The sequence below is a fragment of the Suncus etruscus genome, chromosome 5, assembly GCF_024139225.1.
Source record: "Suncus etruscus isolate mSunEtr1 chromosome 5, mSunEtr1.pri.cur, whole genome shotgun sequence".
Taxonomy (NCBI): domain Eukaryota; kingdom Metazoa; phylum Chordata; class Mammalia; order Eulipotyphla; family Soricidae; genus Suncus; species Suncus etruscus.
In genome coordinates, this window is record NC_064852.1 from 2,534,372 (window position 1) to 2,546,985 (window position 12,614).

At 43.8% G+C, this 12,614-nt stretch overlaps 1 protein-coding gene across 1 annotated transcript; it reads right to left on the reverse strand.

The window, feature by feature from the left end:
- Positions 1 to 5,155: 5,155 nt before the first annotated feature.
- Positions 5,156 to 12,120, reverse strand: B3GALT9 (beta-1,3-galactosyltransferase 9). The gene is made up of 2 exons (XM_049773791.1): positions 12,022 to 12,120; positions 5,156 to 6,259 (listed from the first exon to the last, which is right to left on the reverse strand). The coding sequence occupies exons 1-2, from the start codon at positions 12,118 to 12,120 to the stop codon at positions 5,156 to 5,158; spliced, it is 1,203 nt and encodes a 400-aa protein (XP_049629748.1).
- Between the last annotated feature and the right edge of the window lie 494 nt (positions 12,121 to 12,614).

A 12,614-nucleotide genomic window follows, 5' to 3' on the forward strand; every position in this document is an offset into this window, starting at 1 on the left:
AGTTTCAGAGGCCGAAGCGGTGGCGCAGCATTAGGGCGTTTGCCTTGCACGCGGCTGACTTAGGACAGACAGGGATTCGATCCCCTGGTATTCCGTACGGTCCCCCGAGCCAGGATCGATTTCTGAGTAGCCAGGAGTAACCCCTGAGCGTCCCAGAGTGTGGGCCCAAAAAGCAAATAAAAAAAAGTTTTAGGTAAAATGGAACCAAATTGATTTTGAATTTTCTTCACCTTTTCTTCTTTTTTATAGTGTGAGGCATTGAATTCAGGGCCTCACACATGCAAGGCAAGTGCTCTTCCACTGAACTAGATTCCTTGCCCTTTATTTTATTTATTTATTTTTTTTGATCACACCCGGCAGCACTCAGGGTTACTACTGGCTCTACGCTCAGAAATCACCCCTGGCAGGCACGGGACCATATGGGATGCTGGGATTCGAACCACCGTCCTGCCTGGAAGGCAGACACCTTACCTCCAGGCTATCTCTCCGGCCCCTCCCTTTATTTCTTATTGTTCTTATTCTCCGTTCTAATTTTATTTTCAGTGTCTTGGATATTAGTATTTTTTGAAAAAGAAAAGCAACATGCAATCTTTATGTTCATTGAGAATAAATATTTTTAATAAGGTCTCCTGATTTTTAGAATATTATTCCTGTGAGAAGTAGTAAATCTTCAAAAAGCGTTTTTAGTCTTTATGTTGCTTTTTGCTATTTATCAGTGAGTTTTACTCTACTTGTTTAAAGGATGAGCAATAGCTTGCTACACTAGAAAGATCCTGTCTGTTTTCTGACAGGTCACAGTTGTTGAGTTTTGCTCTTGGTTTTCCAAATCTGTCATATCAGCATTGAGTGGATAAGAGAGAATATGGCTCCTAATAATTTTTGGCTTGTTTGTTTGTTTGTTTGTTTGTTTTTGAGCCACACATGATGGTGCTCCTGGCTCGAATCACTTGTGGCTGAGCTTGGGGGACCATATGTGCTGCTGTTCACAGATGAGCCAGCCTCATGCAAGTCTAATGCTCTACCCACTGTACTGTCACCCTGGCCCCTGGTTCCGAATAAAGGGTCTCCTGTGGGTAAATCAGAATACCGTCTCATTGTTCAACAAAGGATCTACTTAATTTTGATTGGCCAAAAAGAAGCTCTCCGTTTTCTAACATCCTCCTTTCTAAATGACAAGCTCAGAGTTTTCTACACAGGCATCTATCTCAGTAAAACTGTCTTAATTAAGCCATGGTAACTGGTCACTCTCCCTGGTCTATAACAACATGGTTTTCTATTGACTAGAATTCTTGTATCTCTGGATTTATCATCTCTTGGGGTATTTCTGGCCATTAACCATATTTTGCATTTCTCCATCTCCTATTTTTGTTTCCAAATTGACTATTTGCTTATTGTTAGAACACTATTTAGATCATGACCATATCTTTCCTGGCCTAGGAATATTCCATTTTGTTTTTTCGGCCATACCTGGTTCCGCTTGGGAGTCACTCTGGGGACCAACAGCGTTAGATAAAACCCCTGACTCTTATATGCAAAGCAGTAGCTCTGGTTCCCTTAGCCTTTTCTCTGGTCCACTCCCATCTTTTTTTTTTTTTTTTTTTTGTGGTTTTTGGGTCACACCCGGCAGTGCTCAGGAGTTATTCCTGGCTCCAGGTTCAGAAATTGCTCCTGGCAGGCACGGGGGACCATATGGGGCGCCGGGATTCAAACCGATGACCTCCTGCATGAAAGGCAAATGCCTTACCTCCATGCTATCTCTCCGGCCCCCACTCCCATCTTTTAAGGTAACTTGTTTAATCTCTTTATGAAGTTGATTCATTTACGTAACATCAGTGTTTGGAGAATTGCCCTCCTTCTTGTGTATGACCTACATACTCATTCTTGATTTCATGCAGGAAATTTTTAACAAGTAAAATGTGCAAATTATTTTGCATTTAATAAACTCATTGTATTTATTATATGGTTGACATTGGAAAACTTGTTTTTTATCCTAAGTGCTAGATTCATCACATTTAAGTTTACACTTCCCTTTCACAGGCACAGCAAGTGGCTAATAATGGAAGAAAATAGGACAAAAGGAAATTAGTGTATAAGACAAAAAAGAACAAGGGAAGAAAAAAATTGGGGCTGGAGAGATAGTATTGGAATTAAGACGCTTGCCTGACATGTGGCTGATCCAGGATTGATCTCTGGCACCACATTATTTCTCCTACCCTCTGACCTATCAGAAGTGATCCCTAAACACAACTGTGTCGGACCCCACTCCCACCCACACCCAAAAAAATTTATAGTAAGTACAATAATAGAGGGAAAGAGGAAAAATCTAATTTATTTTTGTTTTGGGTCCACACACAGCTCAGGGATCAGTTGTAGGCTTGGGTGGGGGAGTGGGGGTGGGGAATGACCATATGATGTGCCAGCAGTCAAACCTAGGTCAGATGCATAATGTGCAAGCACCTTACCTACTGGACTGTACCTTGGGTCCATAAAATGGACTGAAGGAAGAAAACACCTGTATCTTGAAGACCCTGTAGAATCTAGTGGAGTAGATAGTAAAGAGGAGTAGCAGAGGTCTTAATATAAAAATCAAAAGCAGGAGCCCTAGTGATCGTGTAGTGGGTGGGGCACTTGCCTTGCACATGGCCTGCCTCGGTTCAATCCCTATGATCCCCCAAGTCTGGATGAGTGAAAACTGAGTGCAGAGCCAGTAACGCCTGAGCATTGCTGGGGTTGGCCCACTAAAAGCAAACCAAAAACATTTAAAAAGCATTTGGAGAGGTAATTCAGTGCGATCCAAATCCAGATTCAAAGGGAGAAGTTCCAAAATTCTGTAACATTACTAATAAAGTTACTGTTTTCAGCATCTACTTTATGGGTGACACTTGTTTGCATTTTCTCGTTTTATCCTTGGAACTACTATATAAATCTTCGTTTTTTAGATAAAGACACTAAACCTGAGAAATTAGATATCGTACTCGGGTATAAAATACACCTAGGTTTTTGGACACTCGGTGGATAAGTATATTTCCTTCCGTTGCTTTATATATTTTAAGGATAAGAGCCGTTACTGTATCCAGCCTTGTTCTAAAAGCTTTCCATCTATAACCTAAAGTTGCTGTCTTCCCACTCCACCTGTTCAATGCTAATATTACTGTTCACAGGTGAGACAGGTTCAGCAAAGTTAAGGAACCCGCACCAGCTAAGTAATGGAACTTGCGATCAGAATATGTGTCCATGTGTGCTGCCTTTGTCTCTCAGTAGTCACTGTAGGCATATCTCATTTAGCCTTTAATTCCAACAAAGCTGATTTTGTGCATAAATGGGATGAATATTATTTAGTAACAATCAAAATTATGATCTAACAGATGAGAACAACTAATGGAGTATCTATTTTTTTTTTTGGTAGCGCTCAGGGGTTCCTCCTGGCTCTACTCTCAGAAATCGCTCCTGGCAGGCTCGGGGGACCATATGGGATGCTGGGATTCGAACCATCGTCCTGCATGCAAGGCAAACACCCTACCTCCATGCTATCTCTCTGGTCCTAATTATTTTTTTTATACAACGATGTCAAAATAGACCGATAGAGTTGGATCCCCTGAACTATTTTAAAATCCTAATCCCCAGTACCTGCAAATGTAATCTTATTTTGAAATAGCTTTTGCTGATGTAATCAAGCTACGGTGGAATAGAGCAGATATTTCAGTGACAGGTTTCCTTTGAACAGGAAAACTTGGAAAAGGCATAACAGGCAAGATGAAACACACAGGAGAGGGCACTGTGAGATGGAGACAGATAAAATGGCACATCCACAAGCCAGTCATGGTGCCAATGATTTCTGGGAATCGGTGGAAGCTAGAAGAGGCCAAAGTTCACCCTCTACAGCATGTAGCACCAACCTACAACTTGATTCCAGATCTTGCACTCCAAAATACAGGTAGGTAAATTTCTGTCGTTTTAAGTTAGTGATGCTTTGTTACAACATTCCTCAGAAACTACTGGGACTGGATTGATAGTACAATGGGGAAGGTACACGCCTTGCACAACGCTGACCTTGGTTTGATCACAAGCATCCCATAGGGGTTCCTGAGCACCACCAAGTGGGCCCTCCCTCCCAAAGAAACGAATACCAAGTAAGGAAGAAATTAACTTAAAATGTATTTGTTGAATCATAGTAGTAAAGCACTGCTGACATAGGACCTGAAATTGTTTTATGAAAGAATCAGAGGTGTGTGTGTGTGTGTTTAAATTACTCATTGGGATTTAATGTCTTTATTTTTTTGAATGAAAGGCTTTATTTTGAAAAAGTATCATGCTGCACACTTAAATTTCTTCCATGTGACCTCAGTATGCTTGTATTACATCAGATTAAGAACATTTTGCATCTTAATAAATATGAGCACAAGTTCAGATACACACAAAAGTAGGGACCAGCGACATAGCTCAAAGCACATGATTTGCATGCAGGAAACCTGATTTAATCCCCAAGACCACACAGTCTGCCCTCCCCCATGTACAGCCAGGAGTGAACCCTGAACACTACCCAATCAGACCCTCTCTCAAGAAAATATTTAAACTCGGGGCTGGCGCAGTGGCGCTAGAGGTAAGGTGTCTGCCTTGCCAGCGCTAGCGTAGGACGGACCACGGTTCGATTCCCCGGCGTCCCATATGGTCCCCCAAGCCAGGAGCGACCCCTGAGCTTCACCGAGTGTGGCCCCCCCCAAAAAAAAAAGAAAAAGAAAAATATTTAAACCCACATGCAAAGTAAGTATGCTTTCTATAAATAACATAAGATAAACCAGGGAGATAACTAAGCACAGAAGGCTAAGTACATGCTTTGCATATGGAGGGCCCTGTGGTTTGTTCTACAATCAGGGGTCTCACTCAATTTACCTGGGGGCCGCAGGAGGCAAAGTCGGGGTGATCCTTGAGTGCAAAGTCAGTAGTAAGCCTTGAACATTGGGGGTTGTGACCCAAACAACTAAAACCAAACAAAACAAAGTTTCCTCTAGGGCAGGGCCACAAAATGTTGTACGGAGGGCTGCAAACAGCCCTCGGGCTGCGAGTTTGAGGCCCCTGTTACATGGTTCCCTGAACATCACAAGGAATATGCCCCCAAACACTACTGGGTGTGGCCTCCAAACCAAAAGAAAAAACCCTAGTCACTAAAATACATGGGATTATCTTTTATGGTGCCCATGTGAAAACGTTTAAAGCTATCAAGGTATGTCAGAAGTTTGCAGGAAATGAGCCCATAATAAGTCTCAAACAGTGTACAGTCTTTCCCACTGTTAATTTCCTTCCATGCCAGGGACATCGCAGCATCTGTAGTTTCTGAGGATGTGAAAATGAATTTATAGCAACATCTATTGTAGCTGATGTGCTTTTTCCCTGAAAACCTTGAACTGTGGATGGGTACAAGGCCAATGGACTTGGCACAAACCCCTACAAACACATCAGCAGGCGCCATCACGGGTACTTCTTTGAAAACTATATACATCATTCTAGCCACATCTTGGGACATAATGAAGGCTTCACCGCTGCAGTAATCTGGGTAGTACTTCCCTGGGTACTTGCTAAGGGGCACAAATGCATGGCTCTTAGGGTCTCTGTTGGGTTTCTCTTGATGGATAACTCTTCCCACATAGATATCTTCAAGGTGTTCTTTTAGATTGAGAAGATAGTCTACCAGGCTTAGGAGATTGACAAACATCTCATCATCAACTTTGAAAATAAATAGAGCATTCGGGCAGAAAGTAACAGCCCACTGTGTCATGGCGATGAGCTTCAGGGTTTGATTTTCAGCAGTGTCCAGGAAGTCGCCTTCGATGATATCCTTGTTCTTATGAGATTCTTTATCTATTTCTGGCTGGGAAGTTACCAAAACAGGCATTCCCAGGGCAAACAGTGGAACAACCTGGTGCTCTTGGATACTGGTCATGTTACCCCAGGTTTTCCTAATGAGATCACGCCTTCCTCCATTTTCTGGGTGGCTGAAGATAAGAGAAAGCAAAAATATTTCCTTCCCTTTACAGACCTCTGGCTGGTTCAGGATATAATATTTGGAAAGATTACTTCTTAGGGGCTCCATGTTCAATTTTCTTGCCTTATCCTTAATTTCAAGAGCTTTCATATCCACATAAGGCAACATATGTAGGAAGTATTCCTCCACAAAATCAGCCCCAAAAAACAAGGCATGAAATAGGATAGCATTAAATAGGATGAAGCACCACTGGTGAGTTCGAAGTCTGCAGAATGTCACCTGAATAAGAAAAGAATAGCTGTTTATTCAAGTACCACTTACATTCCATCAGTACTTAACAGTACACAGCACTTAGCACTTTAGTTACTTTTTGCTTAATAGCCACACACACTGATGCTCAGCAGGTTAGCAGTTAGGGGGTCCCTCCCAGCAGTTTGAAGAGCATCTGCCAGAGATGGATTGAACACTAGCTTTTTTATTTTGGAGGGACTACACCCGAGATTCTCTTGGCTTACTCCTAGCTCTGCATGCAGGGATGACTCCTGGAGGTTCTCGGACCATATGTGCCACCATGAATAGAATCTGGGTTTGCTGTGTGCAAAGTAAGCACTTTGCCTACTTGTACTAGTACTCTTCAGGCCCCAGAACCTGGCATCTTGCATGCAAAGCATGTCTTCCAGGTGGTTGAGCTATTTTCAAGCACGAGTGTTTATTTTGTTAGCTGTCCATCAGAGATGGTGGCATTCTGGACAGCAGGCATTCCATTTCCTTTGAGTGTTGCTGGCTACTTCATTTGGCACAAAATGGACATTTCATAGAGTTAGTTGTTTTCTTGCTTGTCTGAGGAAAACCTACTTACTATATACAAGGGACTATATTAGACAAGGGAAACAACACTTGTGTATTTTGTGGTAAGTGATGTCCTGATAGCTGTAGTCAAATATGTAGTGTTCGTTCTGAACACTTGGATCAGTTTCTTTCCTTGTTACAAAGGCCAAGGGCTGGGGCCGGTGATGTGGCGCTAGAGGTAAGGTGTCTGCCTTGCAAGCACTAGCCAAGGAAAGATCGCGACCCTGTTCAGTCCTCCGGCTTCCCATATGGTCTCCCCAAGCCAGGGGCAATTTCTGAGTGCTTAGCCAGGAGTAACCCCTGAGCATCAAACGGGTTTGGCTCGAAAAAACAAAACAAAAAACAAAGGCCAAGGGCTGTTTTTCCATGAGGTGGTAGCTTTCATTGGCTGCTGACAATGGCCATTATCAAACATTAACATTCTTCTAGTATGACTCCAATTTAATACCGAATCTGGATATTCTCAGTTTGGTCCATTAATCCATGTGACACCATTCGTCGCTTTGAGCAGATTTGCACTCGGCATTTTACTCTTTTGGAAATCTAAAATAGACCTGTTTCAAATTTCCTCCACCTCATCAGAGAATATGGCAGCAGTCCATCTGGAAAGACATATGTGCTATTGGAATAAAAGGGAACCAGGGAGCCTTAAATGGATTAATTTTCTATTCATCGAAGTGCCAGTCAATCAGCAAAGCCTCCCAACAAAGAGTAACCTCACACTAAGCATTTTTTCTGTGCCATGTGCTGTGTTAAGCACTTTATACATTTAACTTAGCATTGGTAATAGCGTGTTCAGATAGATTAACAAAATCAGGTAAACTTCCCTTCCTTCTATTTTATATTGGCTTATAATACTTTTAGAAATGCATTTGTGTACCCCCCTCCCCGCCACACATTCCCCACTACCAAAGAACCAGTGTCTCTCCATTGTACTTTACTGGATAAAGGGTCCCCCTCTATCCTTTGAACTTCCTCCCATTCTCTTTATGGTATGAAGAACATCTAAATGGTTTATGATTTTTCCATAATCACCCAGTTGACAAAGAGATGTAGTAGGACCATAATTTGAACAAAAGTATCAAATTCCAAAGCTTGCTATTTTGGGGGGCAGGATGGGGAGTTGGGACACAGCCAACCGTGCTCAGGGACCATTCCTGGTGGTACTTGAGAGATCGTATGTGATACTGAGGATTGAACCCAGGCAAGCTTTGTACAAGGGAAGCATGCTATTCATATACTCCAGCACCCTCCAAGATCATACTTAATCACAATAGAATTATAATTCCCTTCTCTTAATCTTATATATCTATTCAATAGGAAGACAAAAACAAGTTAAAAAAAATACTGCCAGGACATTCTGAACTCTTTTTCCATTGGCCCAGTGATGATTTTCACAGAAGAAACTTCAGTTCCCTCAAAGTCTAGTTCAGTAGATAGCAAGCTCTTCAGAAATGCTAAGAGACTTACCTGCATGCTGTCTGTGACAACCTCGGGGCTTTAGAAATATTAGACACAGATGCCAAATACCATCCAGATGTATTTCAGAGTCCACTGCAGTCTAACAGTGATGGATATGTGTGAGACTTTATGGATAAGGTTTCCTGTCAACCAACCCGAGCTTTTGTCCCATAATACCTGCTGTCTCCATAGGAGAGTGAGTGCTGATCATGTTACAGCTACACTGAATGGATCTACAACCAAGAATATTAAAAAAAAAAAAAAAAAAAAAAGAAAGAAAGAAAACTTACAATCTGGTATATGTACACCTCTTGGGACCTCTTAGGAATTTCTGGGGAAGTATATGCGGGTGTTGAAAAATGATCATGCTCTTCACAGAAAATGTTATTACACTAGGAGAGTCACAGAAGCATTTGTCAAATGCCATCACATACAATGTACTAGACATCAGAAAACAATTGTCATGTTTAGAAGTGCATTTTTTTCTCTCCAAAGAAACGTGGTGAGATTCGGAGCCTGTCTCAGTGGGAGGACTTTGAATTCCCAGTATAGGCCATGTAAGACCTTAATTCTTTTTATTTTATTTTTTAATTTTTATTTTTGGGTCACACCCAGCATGCTCAGGCGTTACTCATGGCTCTACGTTCAGAAATCGTTCCTGGCAGGCTCGAGGGGCCATATGAGATGCCGGAATTTGAACTACCGTCCTTCTGCATGGAAAGCAAACGTCCTACCTTCATTCTATCTTTCCAGCCCCTAGACCTTAATTCTTGTATCCCAACCAAATCACCTTTTCCTGGCAACTTTATCTCAGGATGGAAGAAAGCATTATTTAGTTTTTGCCTGAGTGAAAGAAATAAAGCATTTGGTATTTGCTATGTTTCTAATATGCATTGAATTATTTCCCCAAATCATTCGTAGCAGAAGCTTAAGAAATAATATGGCTGGAGAGATAGCATGAAGTAAGGCATTTGCCTTGCGTGCAGAAGGACGGTGGCTGCCAGGAGCGATTTCTGAGTGTAGAACCAGGAGTATCCCCTGAGCACTGCCAGGTGTGACTCAAAAGCCAAGAAGGAAGGAAGGAAGGAGGGAGGAAGGGAGGAAGGGAGGAAGGGAGGGAGGAAGGAAGGAAGGAAGGAAGGAAGGAAGGAAGGAAGGAAGGAAGGAAGGAAGGAAGGAAGGAAGGAAGGAAGGAAGGAAGGAAGGAAGGAAGGAAGGAAGGAAGAGAGAAGAAGGGAGGGAGGGAGGGAAGGAGGGAAGGAAGGGAGAGAGAAGAAGGGAGGGAAGGAAGGAAGGAAGGAAGGAAGGGAGAGAGAAGAACGGAGGGAGGGAAGGAAGGAAGGGAGAGAGAAGGGAGGGAGGGAAGGAAGGAAGGAAGGAAGGAAGGAAGGAAGAAAGGAAGGAAGGAAGGAAGGAAGGAAGGAAGGAAGGAAGGAAGGAAGGAAGGAAGGAAGGAAGGAAGGAAGGAAGGAAAACAGGGACCATATGGAATGCCAGTCAGTTGTTCGCAGTGCAAACACCCCAAACAATTTGTTCAGGGCATGACCTCCAGGCATAGCTTTGGGCAGTTTGGGTTCTTTTTTTTTGCTAAAGTTCAAGCAATAGTCTCTGGGGCAACTCCATCTGGAATTTTGTTTGACTCATCTATCAAATTCCTTCCATCCTGGGCTTGAGATTGTTTGCTGCAAAGGGGAGTGCTTGGCTTCTTTATATGTTCTTTCTTCCACGGGCATTGTCCAGTCCGGTGCCATATCTTCCTACCCTTTCTTCTAAAGCTACCAATCGCTCTCGAAAACTTCTGCCTACAAAATACAATTTGCTGATATAAGCCTGACTTATAGGACAGCATACATGGATTCTCATTTCCCATGTTTCAAGGACAATTGGAGCCTGGGTTGTGCGCTCCTGGATGTGTGTAACTGTCTTATGGTCTGTTTTATATGCTATGTCTTTTTATCACTGGATCGGGTTGTCTAAAATGGTATTCATTAGACACGTGTGGCTACTGAAATAAAATAAAACTAATATATATCCTTAGAGGCTTTAGTCACCTTTTGTTCAATAACCACAAAATGTTAGTGGGGTCATAAAGACAGCATGGAGAACGTCATTGCTGGTGTTGGTATAAGGTGTGTGTGTGTGTGTGTGTGTGTGTGTGTGTGTGTGTGTGTTATTATGTTTGAAACCCTATTGCAATCAGTATAACCTTAGACTTGATGCTAAAAAAAAAACAAACCCTTTCGTTTTGGGGTCACAGTTACTCCTGGCTCTGTGCTCAGGAACAACTCCTGACTGTTCAGGGACCATGTGAGATGTTGAGGATGGAATCCCTGTGGGTGGTACTTAAGGAGAGCGCCCTACCCACTGTACGACCTCTCTGCTCCCTAAAATAACTCTTTCTGACCTGGATTTCCCTATTCCTAAAAATAGAGCTAGTAATAGTAACGGCTCTATGGGGCCTTTAGTGGAACCGAATTTGATGCCATCCACAAAGCACATAGGATTCACTTTTAGCTCTCGATGCTAAAAGATTCATCAATTTCCTTTACCTCAATCGTCAGGGTATCAGATGAGGAAATAATGGCTTCGCAGATGAGGAAAATTAAGGTCAGAGCGATTAAGTATCCAGGCCATGAGGACAGCCAGTGTGTAGGTAAGGCCGGACATTCAAAGCTACATCATCTGACTCACGTATTTTCTTCTCCACCCCCGTTTATTTAATTTGATTTTTTTTTTTTTGGGTTTTTGGGCCACACCCGGTAACGCTCAGGGGTTACTCCTGGCTATGTGCTCAGAAGTTGCTCCTGGCTTGGGGGACCATATGGGACACCGGGGGATCGAACCGCGGTCCGTCCAAGGCTAGCGCAGGCAAGGCAGGCACCTTACCTTTAGCGCCACCGCCCGGCCCCGATTTAATTTGATTTTATTTATGATCTGCACCCCTTGCTTTATCTTTCTCCTTAGCGATCGCTGAGGTTTGCACCACACCTTGCTTTGTTCCTCTGCCTGCCTTTAGGATGCCCCAAGAGATCAAGGATTGATTGTGTGTCTTATTCATTCATTCCATCTCCTGCACCTCTCACTGAGACCTACCAGGTAGGTGCTCCAGGGGTTTGTTTGCCAGCGGAATGATTTCTTAAGTTGGTCTTTGGCCCCCTCTGAGAAGAGTGCCACGAGGTAGACGTAAGATTCAAATGAAAATGAGCTTTGTTCTTGTAGCAAGACCTCAATTTCTGGCAGTTCCACAACCACACTGTACTATCAAAGAGGTTCAAGCATTTTTAAATAAACAGATTTATTTATATTCATGTAAAGTCATTCGCATTTATAAATGTATAAACTATAGATTAACATTTATGTTACACTCATCCTATTAATTGTGATCTAAAATATAATGTATAATTTATAGAATGTGCATAATATATAATTATGATATATAAATACACAAATAGACATGTTTAAGTAAGATATAATGTAGGTATGTTTACATAAACAATGAATAAACAAATAGATCTAAAATAAAGGATGAATAAACAAATAGATCTAAAATAAAGGATGAATAAACAAATAGATCTAAAATAAATAAATGAATAAAGAAATCGATTTAAAATAGTGATGAATAAGCAAATGCATTTAAATCCTGAGTGGATAACACATATTCGTATGCACAAAGTCCTATTCAAAGAGCTATGTAGACGAAATGCATTGCAAAGCAGCAAAAGCAGAGCGACGTAAAGGGCCCGCGCGGGGCCAAGCCGCTGGGACGCGGGACACACAGACACCTGCGCCTCCAGCTCCGGCCGGCCAAGCGCGCGGACCCTCCTGCGCATGCTCCGCCCAGCCTCGCGCGAGGAGCCTCCCGCGCATGCTCCGTCCGCCTCTGAGCGCTCTCCGGGTCTCCCTCCCTCCCTCCCTCCCTCCCTCCCTCCCTCCCTCCTTCCGTGTCTGATCGGTGGGGCCTTCCGGGGAAGCGCCGCGACTTCCGGACATCCGGGCTCCGACGCGGGGCGGGCGGCGCGCGGCGATGACGTCAGGGCGCCGGAAGCCGCTCCCTGCGCGCCTGCGGACGGCCGGCCGGGCCGGGGAGCGGGAGCAGCGGCGGCCGCGGGCCGGGCCCGGAGGTGAGGCGAGGCGAGCGAGGCGAGGCGAGGCGGGGCGGGGCGGGACCCGGCGGCCCGTCGCGCCTTCCTTCCGCCGCCCTCGGCCTGCCCGCTGCCCGCCTTTGTCTGCTAGCGCCATGGCTGCGGGGCGGACGCGGCCGCCGCGAGGTTCCCGTTCCGGCTCCGGCTCCGGCTCCGGCCCCGGCTCCGCCTCCGCTTCGGCT

Coding starts and splice junctions, on each gene's coding strand:
- B3GALT9 (XM_049773791.1), bottom strand. CDS start 12,120: ATGCGCAGGAGGGTCCGCGCGCTTGGCCGGCCGGAGCTGGAGGCGCAG. Junction 6,260..12,021: donor GCCCCGCGCGGGCCCTTTAC/GTCGCTCTGCTT, acceptor TTTCTTATTCAG/GTGACATTCTGCAGACTTCG.